The sequence below is a fragment of the Lactuca serriola genome, chromosome 5 (genome assembly GCF_051521515.1).
Source record: "Lactuca serriola cultivar US96UC23 chromosome 5, Lser_US96UC23_V15, whole genome shotgun sequence".
Classification (NCBI taxonomy): domain Eukaryota; kingdom Viridiplantae; phylum Streptophyta; class Magnoliopsida; order Asterales; family Asteraceae; genus Lactuca; species Lactuca serriola.
The window spans coordinates 229,062,949-229,080,487 of NC_136412.1; the positions used below are offsets into that span (position 1 = coordinate 229,062,949).

The 17,539-nt window shown below is 29.0% G+C and overlaps 1 protein-coding gene across 1 annotated transcript; it reads left to right on the forward strand.

Moving 5' to 3' along the window:
- The first annotated feature begins 2,674 nt into the window (after positions 1-2,674).
- LOC145053697 (phospholipase D alpha 1-like) lies at positions 2,675-16,184 on the forward strand. Its single transcript, XM_079001786.1, has 3 exons — positions 2,675-2,959; positions 13,470-15,363; positions 15,443-16,184. The coding sequence occupies exons 1-3, from the start codon at positions 2,879-2,881 to the stop codon at positions 15,874-15,876; spliced, it is 2,409 nt and encodes an 802-aa protein (XP_078857912.1). The 5' UTR covers positions 2,675-2,878; the 3' UTR covers positions 15,877-16,184.
- Positions 16,185-17,539: the final 1,355 nt, after the last annotated feature.

Genomic DNA, 17,539 nt, shown 5'->3' on the forward strand with positions numbered 1-17,539 from the left:
TTTCATTATTTCTGTAAAATAAGGAAATGTTTTTCTTAAAATTTCAGAATTGTTCATCGGATTTCTAACGTTTTCTTGAATTTCCAAAATAGTTTTTTATGTCCGGAATCCAGAATGCCAGTTCGAACCGTACTCTTTCGTTAGAAAAACACTTTTAATATAACATACACATAATGCAAAATAACACATTCCGCACAATGATCATTTTCCAGAAATTAAAAAAAGTTGGTCATTTCGGTTAAATCTTTCTGCTCCAAAATATCACTAAAATAATTATTAATAAGGCAATGGTTAGAGGTGTCAACTTATGACACGAAACGAAATAAAATTGGGACAAAATTGAAACTTGAATTTGTGTTCATGTCGTGTTCGTGTCAAGTATAAAAAAACACGACTTCGTGTCGTGTCGCATTCGTGTGTAAAATTCTAAACAAAATTGACACGATTTAGCATGTGTTTTGTCGTGTAATATATATATATATATATATATATATATATATATATATATATATATATATATATATATATATATATATATATATAGTAAATAAACCAATAATTAAATTATTTTATGTTTGATGTGTCTTGTCGTGTTTTAATTGACTCATGTTCGTGTTATTGAAACTAAACATGACATTGTGTTGCGTTGTATTTTTGTTTGTGTTACATAAACATTGTTGTGTCGTGTCAGATAAAAATACGACATGAATGCTCAATTTGACACCCCTAACAATGATTAACACTTCTAATTAAAACAAGCTATCTAATTACATTCAAATCCAAAGTATTTATAAAATTAATTTGTTATCAATTTGATTATATATCAAAGGGCTTTTGGCAAAGTGATTTGGAGTGACTTTCTCAAATGAGAGATAATAGGTTCAAGTCTCACTAGAACACATAAGATGTTTAGGATTAGATTAGTAGTAGGATAGTTTTCCGTTTCAAAAAAATCAATTTGAATATATTTATGCATATGTCGTTATCCTTAGATTTTTCGTTAAACATTAAAACATAATATCCAGTAGGGGTGAGCATCGGCGGATACCCGCGTCATTTGGCAAGAATCGGAACCGGAATCGAAACCAACGGTTCTTATAAAGTTAGAATTGAAACCGAAACCAGTTTAAGTCGTTCTTAAATTTTAGAAACCATTCCCGGAACCGGCGGTTTCGGTTTCGGGAGTAGGTAACCCGGTTACATCAATTTAGATAACTTATGTCGATAAAACCGCAATTTAATTCGGTCCAAATCAAATAAATTCAAATAAAAAACGAACAAAATCGGACCAACATATTCTGAACATATCTAAATAACACACACACACACACACACACACACACACACACACACACACACATATATATATATATATATATATATATATATATCATAAAGCATATTAGTCGTATTTTAAATTTTAAGATGTATAAGTTACAAAGATTTTTATACGAATCAAATATGTATAAATAATTCATTAATACTTGCCAAAAGTTTGAATACTTGAATTATGGAAAGTACTTAAGAAATTTAATTTGGAACAAAATGAAAATTTTATAATATTAAATTCATGTATATAAATTTATTTATATTTCTTAACCTAGACATCAATACTAATTAATTTACATCAATAGTAAACATGCAATATAAATATAAGGCATAAACATAAATATTTTATTTAAAAGTAATACTTTTTATTAAATCATAGCTAATCATAAATCTAATAATCATTTATTTGTAAGAAACTGTTTGCAAAAATAATATTTATCGTCAGCACTTTGTACGGGGAGACATCTAGTTTAGTCTCTCTCTCTCTCTCTCTCTATATATATATATATATATATATATATATATATATATATATATATATATATATATATATATATATATATAAAGGTTGCGGTGGGTACCCGGCGGGTACCGGTTTCGAATAAATAAGAATTGGAATTGGAACTGCTTAAGGCAGTTCCATTACTTTAGAAATTGGAACTGGAACCGTGTAAGGTGGTTCTAGTTCAAGAACCGACAGTTCCGATGCGGTTCCAGTTCCAAAAACGGTTCTTAGTTTCGATGCTTATCCCTAATATCTAGATATAAGAAGCTTACATATATATATATATATATATATATATATATAGAGAGAGAGAGAGAGAGAGAGAGAGAGAGAGAAAAAAGTGAATATACCCTTAAGGGTATATAAGCTTAGGTACCCAAACACATCATAATACATCGTTTTGTTTGATATATTCATTATAATGTTCTTAAACTTCAACCCTTTAACTTGATTTACTTTCAAAATTTTCCAAATTTCACTATTATCTTTCTCTTATATCACCTCTATTTGCCAAACATCTACTAGGCTATACATATTGTACTTGAAAATGAAAATTATGTAAGAGGAAGATAAATGTGTAATTTATAAAAATCATGAAAGTAAATCAAGTTAGAAGTTAAATTATAAGAACATTGGACAATTAGAATGTATTATATGATATAAAATGACGTAGTATAATGAGTATGGGTACCTAAGCTTATATACCCTTAAGGGTATATTCACTTTTCCCATATATATATATATATATATATATATATATATATATATATATATATATATATATATATATATATATATATATATATATATATATATATATATATATATATAAGTGGAGAGTGAGTGAGATATAGTTGAATGACAAATATATGGGGCTTGTTTCTTGATCTCTCACCCAATACACTTCCATAATTGCTTTCATGTTTTCTGGTTTCTGAGTCTTCTTCTTCTTCGTTGGCTTAAACTTAGCACTTGTTGGTAAATACCGATCTCTCTCTCTCTCCCGAAGAGATTGGACGCTAAGGTGTTTGAAGGTGGGGATAGATGGCCCAAATATTGTTACATGGAACACTTCACGCCACAATCTTTGAAGTAGACAATCTCAAGTCCAATTTGCTTGACAAGGTCTCTCTCTCTCTCTCTCTCTCTCTCTCTCTCTCTCTCTCTCTCTCTCTCTCTCTCTCTCTCTCTCTCTCTCTCTCATACATTTGGAAGTTTAATTGGTTCATGCATGTTCAAGGATACGATTTTTTGCCGCATTAATTCCACTCATTCAGGATTTGTTAATCATGTGATGAAATCTTGATAAAACACAGTAAAGTGTTATATATAATCTTTGAAAATAATAGATGGTCCGGATTTACTAGGTTTTTGGCTTGTCTTTAAAACGAAACACACCCATCTATCGTTATTCAGAACGTTGGGTTTTAATTAAGTAGTGTAATATTGAATTGGGATAGGTTGATTTATGTTGTATTCTAATATGAATCAATTAACTCATTGGTTTCTCGTTTGGCCTAACCTTGATTAAAATATACTTATTATTTTGATGAAATTACAAAAATGGTCCTTGGGATTTCACGAAAACCATAGTGTAGGCTCTTTTAGGCGATTTTTCTCACCAGGGTTCGAGCTAAAAGATTCCACCATGGTCCTCTGATAGGTTTAATTTTCCTTCTTCAATGGCAAAAACATGCCCACGACGTTAGTTCATAACTTTCCAAATTTACATTTGAAACCCTCCCACTATAAGAATGCATTATTATTATTGTCTTTTTTTTTATATTTCATTTTTATCAATATTTTATTATTTTATTCATGAAATTAGGTTTTTGCCACAAATGTTTGGTGAATTTGACATTTTTCGTCCTCGAAGTGAAAACTTTTAAATTTTTAAGTTTTGATTATGTTTTTGTGCCTTTAGGTTTTTGCCACAAATCTTTAATGGCTTTGACACTTTTCGTCCTTACCGTTACAACTTTTATATTTTGATGTTTTTGCCAAAAAAAATTAGTGGCTTTGACACTTTTCAACCTTGCAGTCAAATAGGAATAGTAATTTTTTTAGCTTTAGGTTTTTGCCACAAATATTAGTGAATTTGACATTTTTCGTCCTCGAAGTGTAAACTTTTACATTTTTAAGTTTTGATTAACTTTTTGTGCCTGTAGGTTTTTGCCACAAATCTTTAGAGGTTTTGACACTTTTTCGTCCTTGCAGTAAAAAATTTTATATTTTGATGTTTTTGCCACAAATTTTTAGTGGCATTGACACGTTTCAACCTTGCAGTCAAAACTTTTATATTTTGACATAAAAAAACACAAAAAACCTCCTTTAAAATTTTGCCACCATATTTTCCCAACTTTGGCAACTTTCACACAATGGCCACAACATTTTTGGTTTTTCTCCATCAATGTTCTTTCTTTCGGTTGTACACTTTTGACATCTAATTTTAGGGTTGTCGGCTTTCCCCTCTATTTGTGGCGATTTACACTTTCATCACATATTTTAAAGTTTGTCGATTTTTAACTTGTATGACATATTCCAAAAGTGGCGGAGCCGCGTGTCCTTTTCTAGTTAAAATAAAGTTGAAGGTACTACCGACGAAGGAAAGTTAAAACTGTACCTGAAATTAAACTAAAGTGGATTCTTTTAGTTAAAAAAAGGACCTCAATAAGTGGTCTCGGTGAAGGACTCGAATGGCCCAGCGAACATCGAGTCGAGGACTCGGTATATCGAGCTCGGTTCGACAACTCCGTGGAAAAATGCCAGTGATAGAGAGTAAAGTGGTTCGGGATTTTAATTTAATTTTAGCGCTAACTTGGTCAAAACGACCTTTAAAAAAAATCAAAAAATAACATTTTTATCCTATATAAATACAAGTATATACCATATTTCATCCCATTTCATTTTTTTATTTTTTCACAAAAACAATATAATTTTTGTGAAAAAATGGTTTCTCCTTCAAACCAAAAAATCTAAAAAAAAAATCACCAAAAGAAAATGAATTCAACCTATTTGATAATCTTCCTGACACCCTAATAAATTTCTAAACCCAATTCCACTAGCCTTTTCACTTGACGTGTAAAAGAAATGACGATAAAAGCAAAAGACGAGGTTGCAAAAAAAAAATACAACATCTACGTTTCGTTATTTTAGGGTCGTGATTTCATTATAAATTTCTAAGTTCGTAATTTGAAATTCTATGTTTTTTTTGTTGTGTTGTAATTTTCTTTTGAAGTTTAATGAAAATTTAATTTAAAAAATAATATGTTTGAAATATTTATTATTTATATTAATTAACTTTAGAAAAAAATAACATGGAAAGCATAGTAACTCACTCATGTAAATGACAAAAACCTGTCACAAATCCTTAGTGACATATACGTGGACAATGACAAATTTGATACCATTCTCTTCGGTCGGAAAAAATACACCAAAAAGGACATACACAATGAGTTTTAGAAACCCCAACGATCATTTATGTAATTTTGTTTATAACTTTTAATAAAGTTAAGAATTTTATTCTCATGACTATCTTAAATATTTTAAATAGTTTTTAAGAAAAAAATACAAGATGTTTTTAGGAAAATATTAAATTATAATTTCTAGAAACCATAATTATTTGTGTCGTTTCACTTAAAACACAAGGTTTTTTTAATAGCATGGTCTATGTGCTTAAAGGTTATGGACTATTTTTTATTATTCTTTTTTCCAATTTACCTCATTGTATCCATATTTTTTTAGAGATATGATTAATCTTCTTCAAAAAACGAAGGCACTCTATTTATTTAAATTTAATTTATCAATTTTAGTCTCTGAATATATATATATATATATATATATATATATATATATATATATATATATATATATATATATATATTATTTCTATCTAATAGTTATAATTTAAATGTAATATTTATTGTTTATATCTGCTTATATATTAAATTATATTAGTTAATCATAAATATAAAGTTTAATATTTATCTATTAAATACATATTAAAAAATTAAAACACACTAACATATTTATTAAAAGCTTGTAATTGAATATATCTTACAAATACGATAATATATTCTAATAAAACATAAAATCATGAATTATTTTACATACTATGATAACTAAGGATGAACGTGATTTTTATGTACCAATTGATGTTACAAAAGAAGTGTCACCGGTAATGGTAGTGGTCGAAACAATAATCGATAAAACAACCAATTCTAATAATCTTGCTTGATATAAATGTCTTAAAGATAAATAAACTCATTTTAGTCTACGAAATGCATTAGTTGATCATAGATGAGAAATTTATTCCAACGCATAAATATGTATTAGTTTTTTTCAAATGTATGTGTAATATTTCTATAAAATGTATGTAAATTTTTTTTTTAAAAATGTGTTATAAATATAATTTAATTTCTTTATTATTTAAAAAAAAATTAAATATGAATTAAAATTCATTATATATGAACAATTTATTTTGTTATAATTTTATGATAACATAATTTATAATATTATGTAATAAAAAAGTTAGAATATATATTTGTTAAAAGTTAATTATTAGAATGTTGTGTTGAGAATCTATACAAGGTACAAAAATAAATTATACTATGAATATATATTTTTAGAGTAAAATATTTGATAAAAAATAAAATAGAATTAGAGACAAAGTATGAAATACTACTTCTCTAAGTTTTTACTATATTTATAGAGGAAAAATAAAAATGAGTTGGAGATGGTCTAAGTATATTAATAATTACTTATTAATAATAAGATGAATATATATATATATATATATATATATATATATATATATATATATATATATATATAAGGGTATAAGGGTATAATGGACATAAACATTTCTTTTATTAACTATTCTAGTTAAATAAAAGGTTAATAAGGTATAAGGACAATCTGATTAATACACATTAAATTTAAGAGAATTTAAGAGTCAACAATTATGAGTATTCCAGAACACAAATCAATCACCAATAATAAACCAAAGTCTCAATCAAAACTCTTTTAAACCTTTTTATACGAAGAATATGGATTTGAAGATTTGAAGAATTTCTTTGAACATATGAAATTCTTTGCGAATTTATTACATTTTTTTTTAAAATCACATACATTTTTTTGTAACAATTGATTTAAAAAATAATAGTTTTCAAATATACAGTTAAAACATGGTTTAAAAAGTAGTGAATAAAGGAAATTCTTTAAGAATTTATCTAAATTTTAGTTAAATATTAGAAGATATCCAAGTATATGGAAAACCTTTAATCACAATTCTTTGAAAATGGTTGTTAATTGCAAGAATTTATCTGAAAGAATGTTCTTATGATAATCAAATATGTTATAAATATAATTGTAGCACATTCTTGAAGAATCATAATTCATTTTTCAGTGTTGCAGAACTCGGCCTACTCGGCCGGGTACTCGACCGATCACTCGGAATCGGCCCTCCACCGAGGCGAGTAATGTGAACTCGGCTAAAAAACTCGGATTCAGTCAAACTCGGTCAAAAATCGATCTAACTCGGTCAAACTCAGGCCTACTCGGTCAAACTCGGCCAACTCGGTCAAAATCGGTCAAACTCGGTCAAAGGGTCAAAATTGTCATAAAAAGAGAAAAAATCAAGAATTTTAAAGATTAATATGTATAACGCACTTAATGATTTATTATTTAACACACACATGCGATTATTACTACATATATATCTTAAATTTTCAGTAATTATTCACATAGTGAGACAATTGTGTGTATTTCAGTTTTTATGTATTCACATGCATCTAATTTTGGTTATATATTTCAATCAACTTATGATTTTAACTTATGATTTTGGCATATATAATTTTCCAAAAAATATTTCTACACGAATTACCGAATCCGAGTACTCCCCGAGTACTCCCGAGTACTTCCGAGTACTCGCTACTCCTCAGTCGGCCAAGCAGGTATCGAGTAGCGAGTTCTATAACCTTGTCATTTTTACATAATCTAACATGAATTATTAGTGTATAACTGACATTCTTTAAGAATAAAACATGAATTACAAATGTACAACTAACGTGTCTTGAAGAATAAGACATAAATTACAAAAGTATATATGACATTCTTTAAGAACAGTTTTACTTTGTTCAAAAAATAAAAGACATTCTTTAAGAAAAATACATCAAAATAAAAGAAGAATGTAAATTACAAGTACAAAATCTGACTAACTACAAATCAAACCTGTGCTGTTACAAGTACAAAATCTGACAATCTATAACTTCAGTCTAAAAGAGTAAACTCGATATCAGAAAATATGGAAATCAAACTTGTGAAACGATTAAAAATGATTATAAGGTTTGTGATTTGTAATCACGAAACCAATGGAAATTACGTCTATAATTTGCAACAATTGTGTAAAAGATCATTGATTTTTTGGCATACAAGGATAGCGATCATGGTAGATCTTTTTTATTTTTTTTTTGTCAATCAAGGTGTGTAGTTGTTCTTTGTAGATGTTGCAGAAGATGATGATGGTGACATCGTTGTTGATTCTTTATATCACAAACTACACAAATAAAATCAATTAAATTATGATTAACCAATAAACCTAACTGGAAAACATAATCCATAAAAGTCAATGATTCTTATTATACAAACAAATATTCAAGTCAATGATTCTTATTATGCAAGAATGTAAATATTTATATCATAAGATACAAAAAAAAATTGAGAGAAAAAAGAAAAATCAAATAAGAACCATGACTATATACATAAAAACCATGGTTTGTGCACACAACAAAACAACCATAATCTTGGTCACAAGAGAGTGATTGTAAATCTAATTCACTTTCATTAATATATGGATTTCAATTGTCATAGTAGCGGATATAAGCAACAAACCCCGCAAAATTAAACTATAAATACTTTAAAAATCTCTCATACAACATTATATAGGACCAAATCAGACTCCAAGATAAGATTTTAGTCTTTATGGGTTGTTTTTTTGATAACTTTTAAAGGATCATGCTTCTTGCAGTAAACCATGTTCATAAATCCTTTTAGAATACTAGATTGATAAGTGCAATTGTAATTCAGTGTAAACAAAAATGCCCACAAAAAAGATATATCAGTGACAATATACTTATCTTGATGTTTTTCACAAACAGTTGGAGTGCATTCAGATAAAAGCTCACATGTTAAATCTTGTTATCATGTTCCTTTGTTGTTATGTTAGTGGTGCAGAAAAAAAAGCAAGAAAAACACTATAACATATTAAAGTATTGAACCCAATAAATTTGACATAAAAATTAAATCATTTTGGATTGTACATTTGTAAGAAACAAAGAAACTAAAATGGGTTAAAGACAGTTTACCTGGTAGGATAAGATTCTAAACATATATTTCTTTATTGAAAGTGATCTTTTTTTTCTCTCATCTTCATTAGGCATGATATATTCTTTTTTTTTTCTTTTTTCTCCTTTGCCGCGCTCGAGCCGTCCCTTCTACTTCCGAATACAAATACATAATTGATGGACTTCCAAATAAAAACTCTAAATAATCAATGAATCTTGATTTCTCATGAAACCGAGAGAAGAAAACACAGGAAGAAGCAAAAAAAATAACAATTTGAGCCAAAAGAAAAAAGAAAATAATAAATAAGCGTACCTGCTACTATCTTGATCGGCGGCGACAAAAGAGAAGAAGCAGATGGTGGTGGTCAGTGTGCGAAGGGGAAGAAGCAACCGGCCGGTGTGAGGAGGGGTAAGGAAATAAAGCCGATGATGTTTGTTGTGGATAAAGAAGACGATGTCTTCAAGAAATAAGTAAAAATGGGTATTTAGGCTAAAAAGATAATTGTCCCATGATTTAAGTAACATAAATGCTATTTATTTTTAACTATTAAAATAGTTATATATAAAATTCCACAATTACCCTTAATATATTGATTGGTCTAAAGTTAATCATACGTTCATACAATATTTAAAATTCATATATGAATCTAACTCACTCTCTCTTTATATATATATATATATATATATATATATATATATATATATATATATATATATATATATATATATATAAAAGTCGTTCTTTTCAGTTTTTAATACCGTTAAAAACAAAACATTTATCATTTCTTATATTAATTTGAAATCAACACATTATCATCAACTTCCTTATAAATCAATAAACTTCAGTAGAGTTTTTCATTCACTGATAAAAACTAAATACAATGTTAGACATTAAGTATAATCCAAATCATGTTTAAATTCATTACAACTTTACATACTAGAACTTAATAAACATAAACAAGAAAGAGTACTAAATAAATGTTTTTACTTAGAGGTTAATAAACACAAAAAGTATTAAATTGATATGGTAAATTAGAGAGGTGTGTATTAGCAACGATGTTATTGGGTGTTATTGCATGTTATAACATGTGAACACCGTCCCCCTTCCCCGTTACCACCATAACATGTTATAACGTGTTTTTTTTTTTTTTTTTTTTTTGTCATTTTCCTAATAACATGGTGTGGGTGTTGCCCACACCTACCAGTCTTATAAATGGTTTTAACTTTAATATAAATATAAATATAAAGATAAGTATAGGTTTGATTAAAAATGACTATGTTGTCATTATGTATAATATATAAAGTTTTATGTTGCTTTGATAAAAAAAATTATATAATATTTTAAACTATATAATAAAATAAAATTAGTTAAAAATAAAATTTTTAACAGCCTTTAAGCGCTTTATATATATATATATATATATATATATATATATATATATATATATATATATATATATATATATATATATAATTGCTATTTTTTAGTATTCATAATTAAATTGTATTATTAATTAAAGACCATGTTGGTTTTTTATCCATAAATAAATATATATTGTTAATAAAGTCATTTTCATTAAAAATCTAGAAACTTAAAATATATAATTAACGGATAGTTAATGGTATCAATTCCAAAATAAAGTATTTTATATAAGATGGACCATCGAGCTTTATATATCGTTCGATTAAATTTAATTTAAATTTTAGTTGATTTTGAAAATTATCTTTATTCGAGTATTGGGTGAACAAATTGATAGTTTTTTTTTTTCTTATTTAACTTTTAAAAGCAAAATGATTATATATTACAATTTTTGAAAATAAAAATAATATTGTTTATTTAAATTTTATCAAACAACATCAGTTCTTATTTAAAATGTTATAAAATCATCAAATATTTTGTTCTCTAAAATGTGTATGTATATTATTTTAACATTTATATAAGATGTTGTATTTTCAAATTAAATAAATGACATTAAAGTCATATCATATATACAATGGTTACAACGAAGGTAAATAAATGATATAGTTGTGTGTGATTACAAAATCCATCGACATATATAAAAATCTTCTAAAAATGTCATATTCTTTCTATAAACTAATATATATATATATATATATATATATATATATATATATATATATATATATATATATATATATATATATATATATATATATATATATAGGTGAAATATAATAACAAATTCATGAGGTGGTGATTTATTTCTATATATCCACCCAAATGAGTTTTTACACATGGTTAATTATGCATAAAAGTTTCTTAGATAAAAAAAGAAATGATCATTTTAAATGTTTATGAATATATGATTAAGAAATTTAAAAAACATTGTTGACAAAAAAAACTATTTTTTAGCTATGTAAGTATAACATACACAACGTGTGGGTATATATATATATATATATATATATATATATATATATATATATATATATATATATATATATATATATATATATATATATATATAGAGAGAGAGAGAGAGAGAGAGAGAGAGAGGCTCCGGTTACTGTGATGATTCATTTTAATGTGAGGACTCGTAAGAACACTTTAAAAAAACCTAAAAAAAATACAAATCATAAAATCGAGCATAGATCTATGTCCTGGAGAAAAAATTGATTTTTTTTTGCATTCTTAAAATTGATCCATGATTCAATTTTAAAATTTTATTTTGCATCATTATGATCTATGATTCAATTTTAATGATCCATTTTTTTTCAACTTTTTTTCCTGGAGATAGATCTATGCTTAGTTTTATGATTTGTATTTTTTTAGATTTTTTTTTCAATTTTTTTAAAGTGTACTCACTTTAAAATGAGTCATCACCCGATCTCTCTCTCTCTCTCTCTCTCTCTCTCTCTCTCTCTCTCTATATATATATATATATATATATATATATATATATATATATATATATATATATATATATATGAGTACTTTCAAATACATATCCTTTCCCAAAATTAAAGTTGGTAATACAAACGTATTACTCATTTCTTCATTTATTGTTTCAATATGGTATCCATTTTTGCTGGTATCCTTAAAGAAGAGAAAAGAAAAGAAAAAAAGTAAATAAAGAAAAGAAAAAAAGAAGAAATTTGTATTTTGTGCTCCTGAGTTGAAGATAAATAGAAGGAGAGTTAAACATTTTGTTCTTTCTTTCCAAATCCTTCCAAATCGGAACGAAAATTAGGAGAGAAAGTGATCATTTCATTTCCTTCCACTTCTTCCTTTAATGAAACTCGGGAGCAACAATTTGTTTTATTTTCCCTCACTTCCAACTATTTCTTTTCTTTTCTCTCCTTAAGTTGAATTCGGGAGCGGGGTATAAATTTTGATGAGTTTTCTTAGATTTGCGAGAAAATAATGCATCATTAATCTGAAACTTTATTCCTCCGGAAACTAATTGAGAAATATATCTCTTATTTAGTATGGTGTGTGCAGTTGCAATATCCACCAGACATATATCGTCATGGTTGTCCGTTATGTGAGACATATATGTTTATGGTTGTCCATCATGTGAACGAAAAAATCCATTTTCTACAATTTGTATTTTCGTGATTGTGAATTTCTTATAGCTAATTAAAAACCATCATATAATCATATAAAAAACACATAATTGTATGATATTTTGCAAAAATAAATGATGTAATTCAAACTAATACATCTTATTTATAAATTTATAAATTTATCTTGAGGTTATTTCATTGGTAACACCGATAAATTGCCATCTTAAGAAACAAAACTTGTTTCTATCTTTTTCCCTTTGTTCTTGGGAGATTTTTGTTAAAGCTCCATGCATGATGAGGTGTTTCTTCATACGACAGGTATGGGACCATTTATTCTTGCCTCCAAACTACAGCAAATACTTGTCATAGCTCCTTTAGCTTTTCCATTTTTTTTTCAATGTCATTCATATCTCACTTATCATGTCAGTCTGGTGTTCTTTTGTGTTTTTAAAATAAAATCACCGTGATATTTTCCTCAACCACATCCATAAATATATCCACATCCACCACTATATCCATGACCTCCACGACAATCGCGAACACGATCACACTTATTAGGATTATGAGCTATCAAAAAGAAAATAAAGTTGAACCATTTAGACGGACTTTTTGATACCAAAAAGCTCGTTTAAATGGTTCAAATTTATTGTATTACCACTCAACTATTAAAAAACCCTACAAAATCTATAAAACTATATTTTCTATCTTTTACTTATCAAATAATTAAGCAACATTTGTTTTTGTTTGTTTTTTGCTTTTGATAGCTTGTAGGTGGACTACAAAGTGTGGCTGGGTTAAGCAACAATGAGGGGAGCCTTTACGCAACGGTTGACCTAGAAAAAGCTAGAGTGGGCCGAACCCGGATGCTGGAACACGACTCAAACCCACGATGGTACGAGTCATTCCACATCTACTGTTCCCACATGGCTTCCAATGTCATCTTTACAGTCAAAGAAGATGACCCAATAAGCGCAACTTTAATTGGCCGTGCCTACATCCCAGTTATCAAAGTCCTTAAAGAAGACGTAATTGATGAATGGCTCGAAATTTTGGATGAGGATGGCAAACCGATCCGCGGGGATTCGAAAATCCACGTAAAGGTACAATTCTTTGCAGTCGAACGGGAATACCAATGGTGTCGAGGGATACAAAGCGTAAAATTCCCTGGGGTACCCTTCACGTACTTTCCACAAAGAAACGGATGTAGGGTTACACTTTATCAAGACGCACACTTACCCGATAATTTTACCCCAAAAATTCCGTTAAGTGGAGACAAGTACTACGAACCACACCGATGTTGGGAAGACGTTTTTGATGCGATTACGAATGCGAAACACTTGATTTATATAGCGGGGTGGTCCGTTTACACGGAAATCACTTTAGTTAGGGATTTAAGAAGGCCGAGGCCCGACATGGATATGACACTTGGTGAATTGCTAAAGAAAAAGGCGAGTGAGGGTGTTCGGGTGTTGATGCTTGTTTGGGATGACCGAACTTCCGAAGGGCTGATTGAAAATGGGCTCATGGCAACCCACGACGAGGACACAGGGAAATACTTTCGTGACTCCGAAGTAAATTGTGTATTGTGTCCTCGAAACCCGGATGATGGACATAGTCTTGTTGAAAACATCGAGATTTCCTTGATATTCACTCATCATCAAAAGATTGTGGTTGTCGATGCTCCGTTGCCTAATGTCGACAATGAGAAGCGGCGCATAGTGAGTTATATAGGCGGAATCGATCTCTGCGATGGACGTTACGATACACCATACCATTCCCTTTTCCGAACACTTGATTCCGCCCACCATGATGATTTCCACCAACCTAATTTCCCTAATTCATCGGTGGAGAAAGGTGGACCTCGGGAACCCTGGCATGACATCCATTGCAAGCTTGAAGGTCCAATCGCGTGGGATGTGTTATTTAATTTTGAGCAGCGGTGGCTCAAGCAAGGAGGAGAGGATTTACTGAACGATGTAAATGATCTTAGTCAAGTCATAATCCCTCCGTCGCCTGTCGTGTTACCAGATGACCAGGAGAGATGGAACGTTCAGTTGTTCCGGTCAATTGATGGTGGTGCTGCCTTTGGGTTCCCTGATAAACCCGAAGATGCTGCACGTGTTGGGTTGATAAGCGGAAAAGATAGCATTATTGACCGGAGCATTCAAGACGCATACATCAACGCCATCCGCCGAGCAAAAAACTTCATCTACATGGAAAACCAGTACTTTCTGGGAAGCTCATTCGACTGGAACTCAAAGGACATTAAAGATGAAGACATCAACGCCTTACATCTAATCCCGAAAGAACTGTCACGTAAAATCGTGAGCAAAATCGAAGCTGGAGAGGACTTCCGGGTGTACGTCGTCCTGCCAATGTGGCCGGAGGGTGAGCCAGAGAGTGCATCGGTACAAGCCATACTAGACTGGCAAAGAAGAACGATGCAGTTGATGTATTGTGATATCGTTCTGGCTCTGAAAGTGAAACACATCGTGGCAAACCCCAGGGATTATTTGACATTCTTTTGCCTCGGCAACCGGGAAATCAAGAAACCTGACGAATATATACCACCGGAGAAGCCTGACAAGGATAGTAATTACCAGAGAGCTCAAGATGCACGGCGGTACATGATCTACGTACATGCCAAGATGATGATCGGTAAGTGATACTAATCTTCTCACTCAATCTCATACTCTTTTTTCACTGTTTAATGCGAGAATTATTGGTGATTTTGTAGTTGATGACGAGTACATAATCGTCGGATCAGCGAATATCAACCAGAGATCGCTGGACGGAGCTCGAGATACTGAGATAGCAATGGGGGCGTTTCAGCCGTGTCATCTATCAAAAACACAGCCGGCGAGGGGTCAGATTCATGGGTTCAGGATGTCATTGTGGTACGAGCATATGGGGCTTCTTGACGACTCTTTTTCATATCCGGAGCGCTTGGATTGCATCCGAAAGGTGAACCAGATATCGGTGAATTACTGGGATCTTTTTAGTTCCGAGACGTTCGACCATGATCTGCCGGGGCACCTACTAAGTTACCCTATCCGAGTCATGGACGAGGGAGAGGTGACGGAGCTGCCGGGGTTTGAGTACTTCCCGGACACAAATGCGAGGGTTCTGGGTACCTATGTGGGTTACTTGCCTCCGATTCTAACTACTTGAGAAAAATGGAGTATAGGATTGGGGTGTTGTTGCGAACAGGTATAAATGGACTAAAATACCCTTTCGTGAAATGGAATAAAATACCCTTTCATTAAACAGAGAAAGTGCGACGATTGTCATGTGTCTATTCCTGTTTGTGGTTTGTTTTTCCATGTGTCTATTCCTGTTTATGGTTTGTTTTTTCTTTGTAATTTTTACTTTTCATGTTTTACGTTATTACGAGTGTGATGAGTTCCAAGTATTGTTTTATGTAATATGTATCTTTGAAATTGAAATAAAACAAATAATGAATATGAGTTTGAGTTTAAGTGTTCTTCCTTAATTATTTTTTTAAACATTCCAGTTTCTTTCAAGATTTACTAATTTTTAAAAATTTACTATTTTTTTTTATAATTATAGCATTTTAAAATATATATATATATTTTAAAATTCATGTTTTCTAAATTTTTTTTTAAAAAATGTTGTTTTTTTTTTAAATTGAAAATTATTATTTTTATAAGAAAGAACAAATAAGAAAATTTAATATATTATGTTAATTTTTAGATATTTTTAATACTATTTTCAATAACACAAAAAATTAAACATTAAATTAGATTGATAAGATAACGATCATATCATTTAATGAATTAAAATTGATTTAACACTTAACCTCTAATTCTCAGGTTCTAATGAATATATGTGTTCTCAATGGATCGAACCTTAATGCATATGTTATATATATATATATATATATATATATATATATATATATATATATATATATATATATATATATATATATATAGAGAGAGAGAGAGAGAGAGAGAGAGTTGAGATCGGTTGAGAACTCATAGGTTCCCGAGAACCTGAGAACTAAATATGGAGCGTTAGATCAAAATTAACTCATTAAGGACATGATCGTAATCTTACCGATCTCATTTAATGTTTATTTTTTGTGTTAATGGACAAAATTAACATAATAAATCAAATTTCGGATTTTAATATTTTTTTAAATGGAGTTTTTTTTTTCAGCAAACAATAATTTTTTTTTAAAATGAAAAAATGTAATTTTTTAAAAAAATTGCAAAATTTTTCAAAAAAAAACAACAATTTTTTATAAAAACTGCTTTTTTAAAAAAATTTAAAAAAACTGCATTTTTTTTCAAAAAATAACTACAATTTTTTCTTATACTATAATATTCGTAAGTAAATCATAAAAGATCTTATTTTTATTAATCAATCTATAAACATAAGGGTACAATTATTTTGTTCGATACAAAATAATATATAAAAAATTAAAAAAGTTTCAAAGATTCACAATGTTATCATTTCTTTGTATCAAAATTTTCATATTTTCTTCAATTTATCACTTTTTGTATCTTCAAAATTTTCGACAAATTCTTTCAAATCTACAAGAAAAAAAATGATTAATGCAAGAACACTCACAAAAATGCATATGTATATATCATGTAAGATTCACATTCGATTATATAATGTAATATTCACATGTGATTGTATATTTTAAAATTTAAATGTGAAATTCATAAGAAAATAAAAACAAAGAACACTCACACAAAATTACATGTGATTCATATGTGAATTACATGTGATTTATATGTGAATCACATGTAATTAATATTTGATTAACTTGTGGATTACATGTGATTCATATGTGAATTACATG

Coding starts and splice junctions, on each gene's coding strand:
- LOC145053697 (XM_079001786.1), top strand. CDS start 2,879: ATGGCCCAAATATTGTTACATGGAACACTTCACGCCACAATCTTTGAA. Junction 2,960..13,469: donor AGTCCAATTTGCTTGACAAG/GTCTCTCTCTCT, acceptor TGCTTTTGATAG/CTTGTAGGTGGACTACAAAG. Junction 15,364..15,442: donor ACATGCCAAGATGATGATCG/GTAAGTGATACT, acceptor GTGATTTTGTAG/TTGATGACGAGTACATAATC.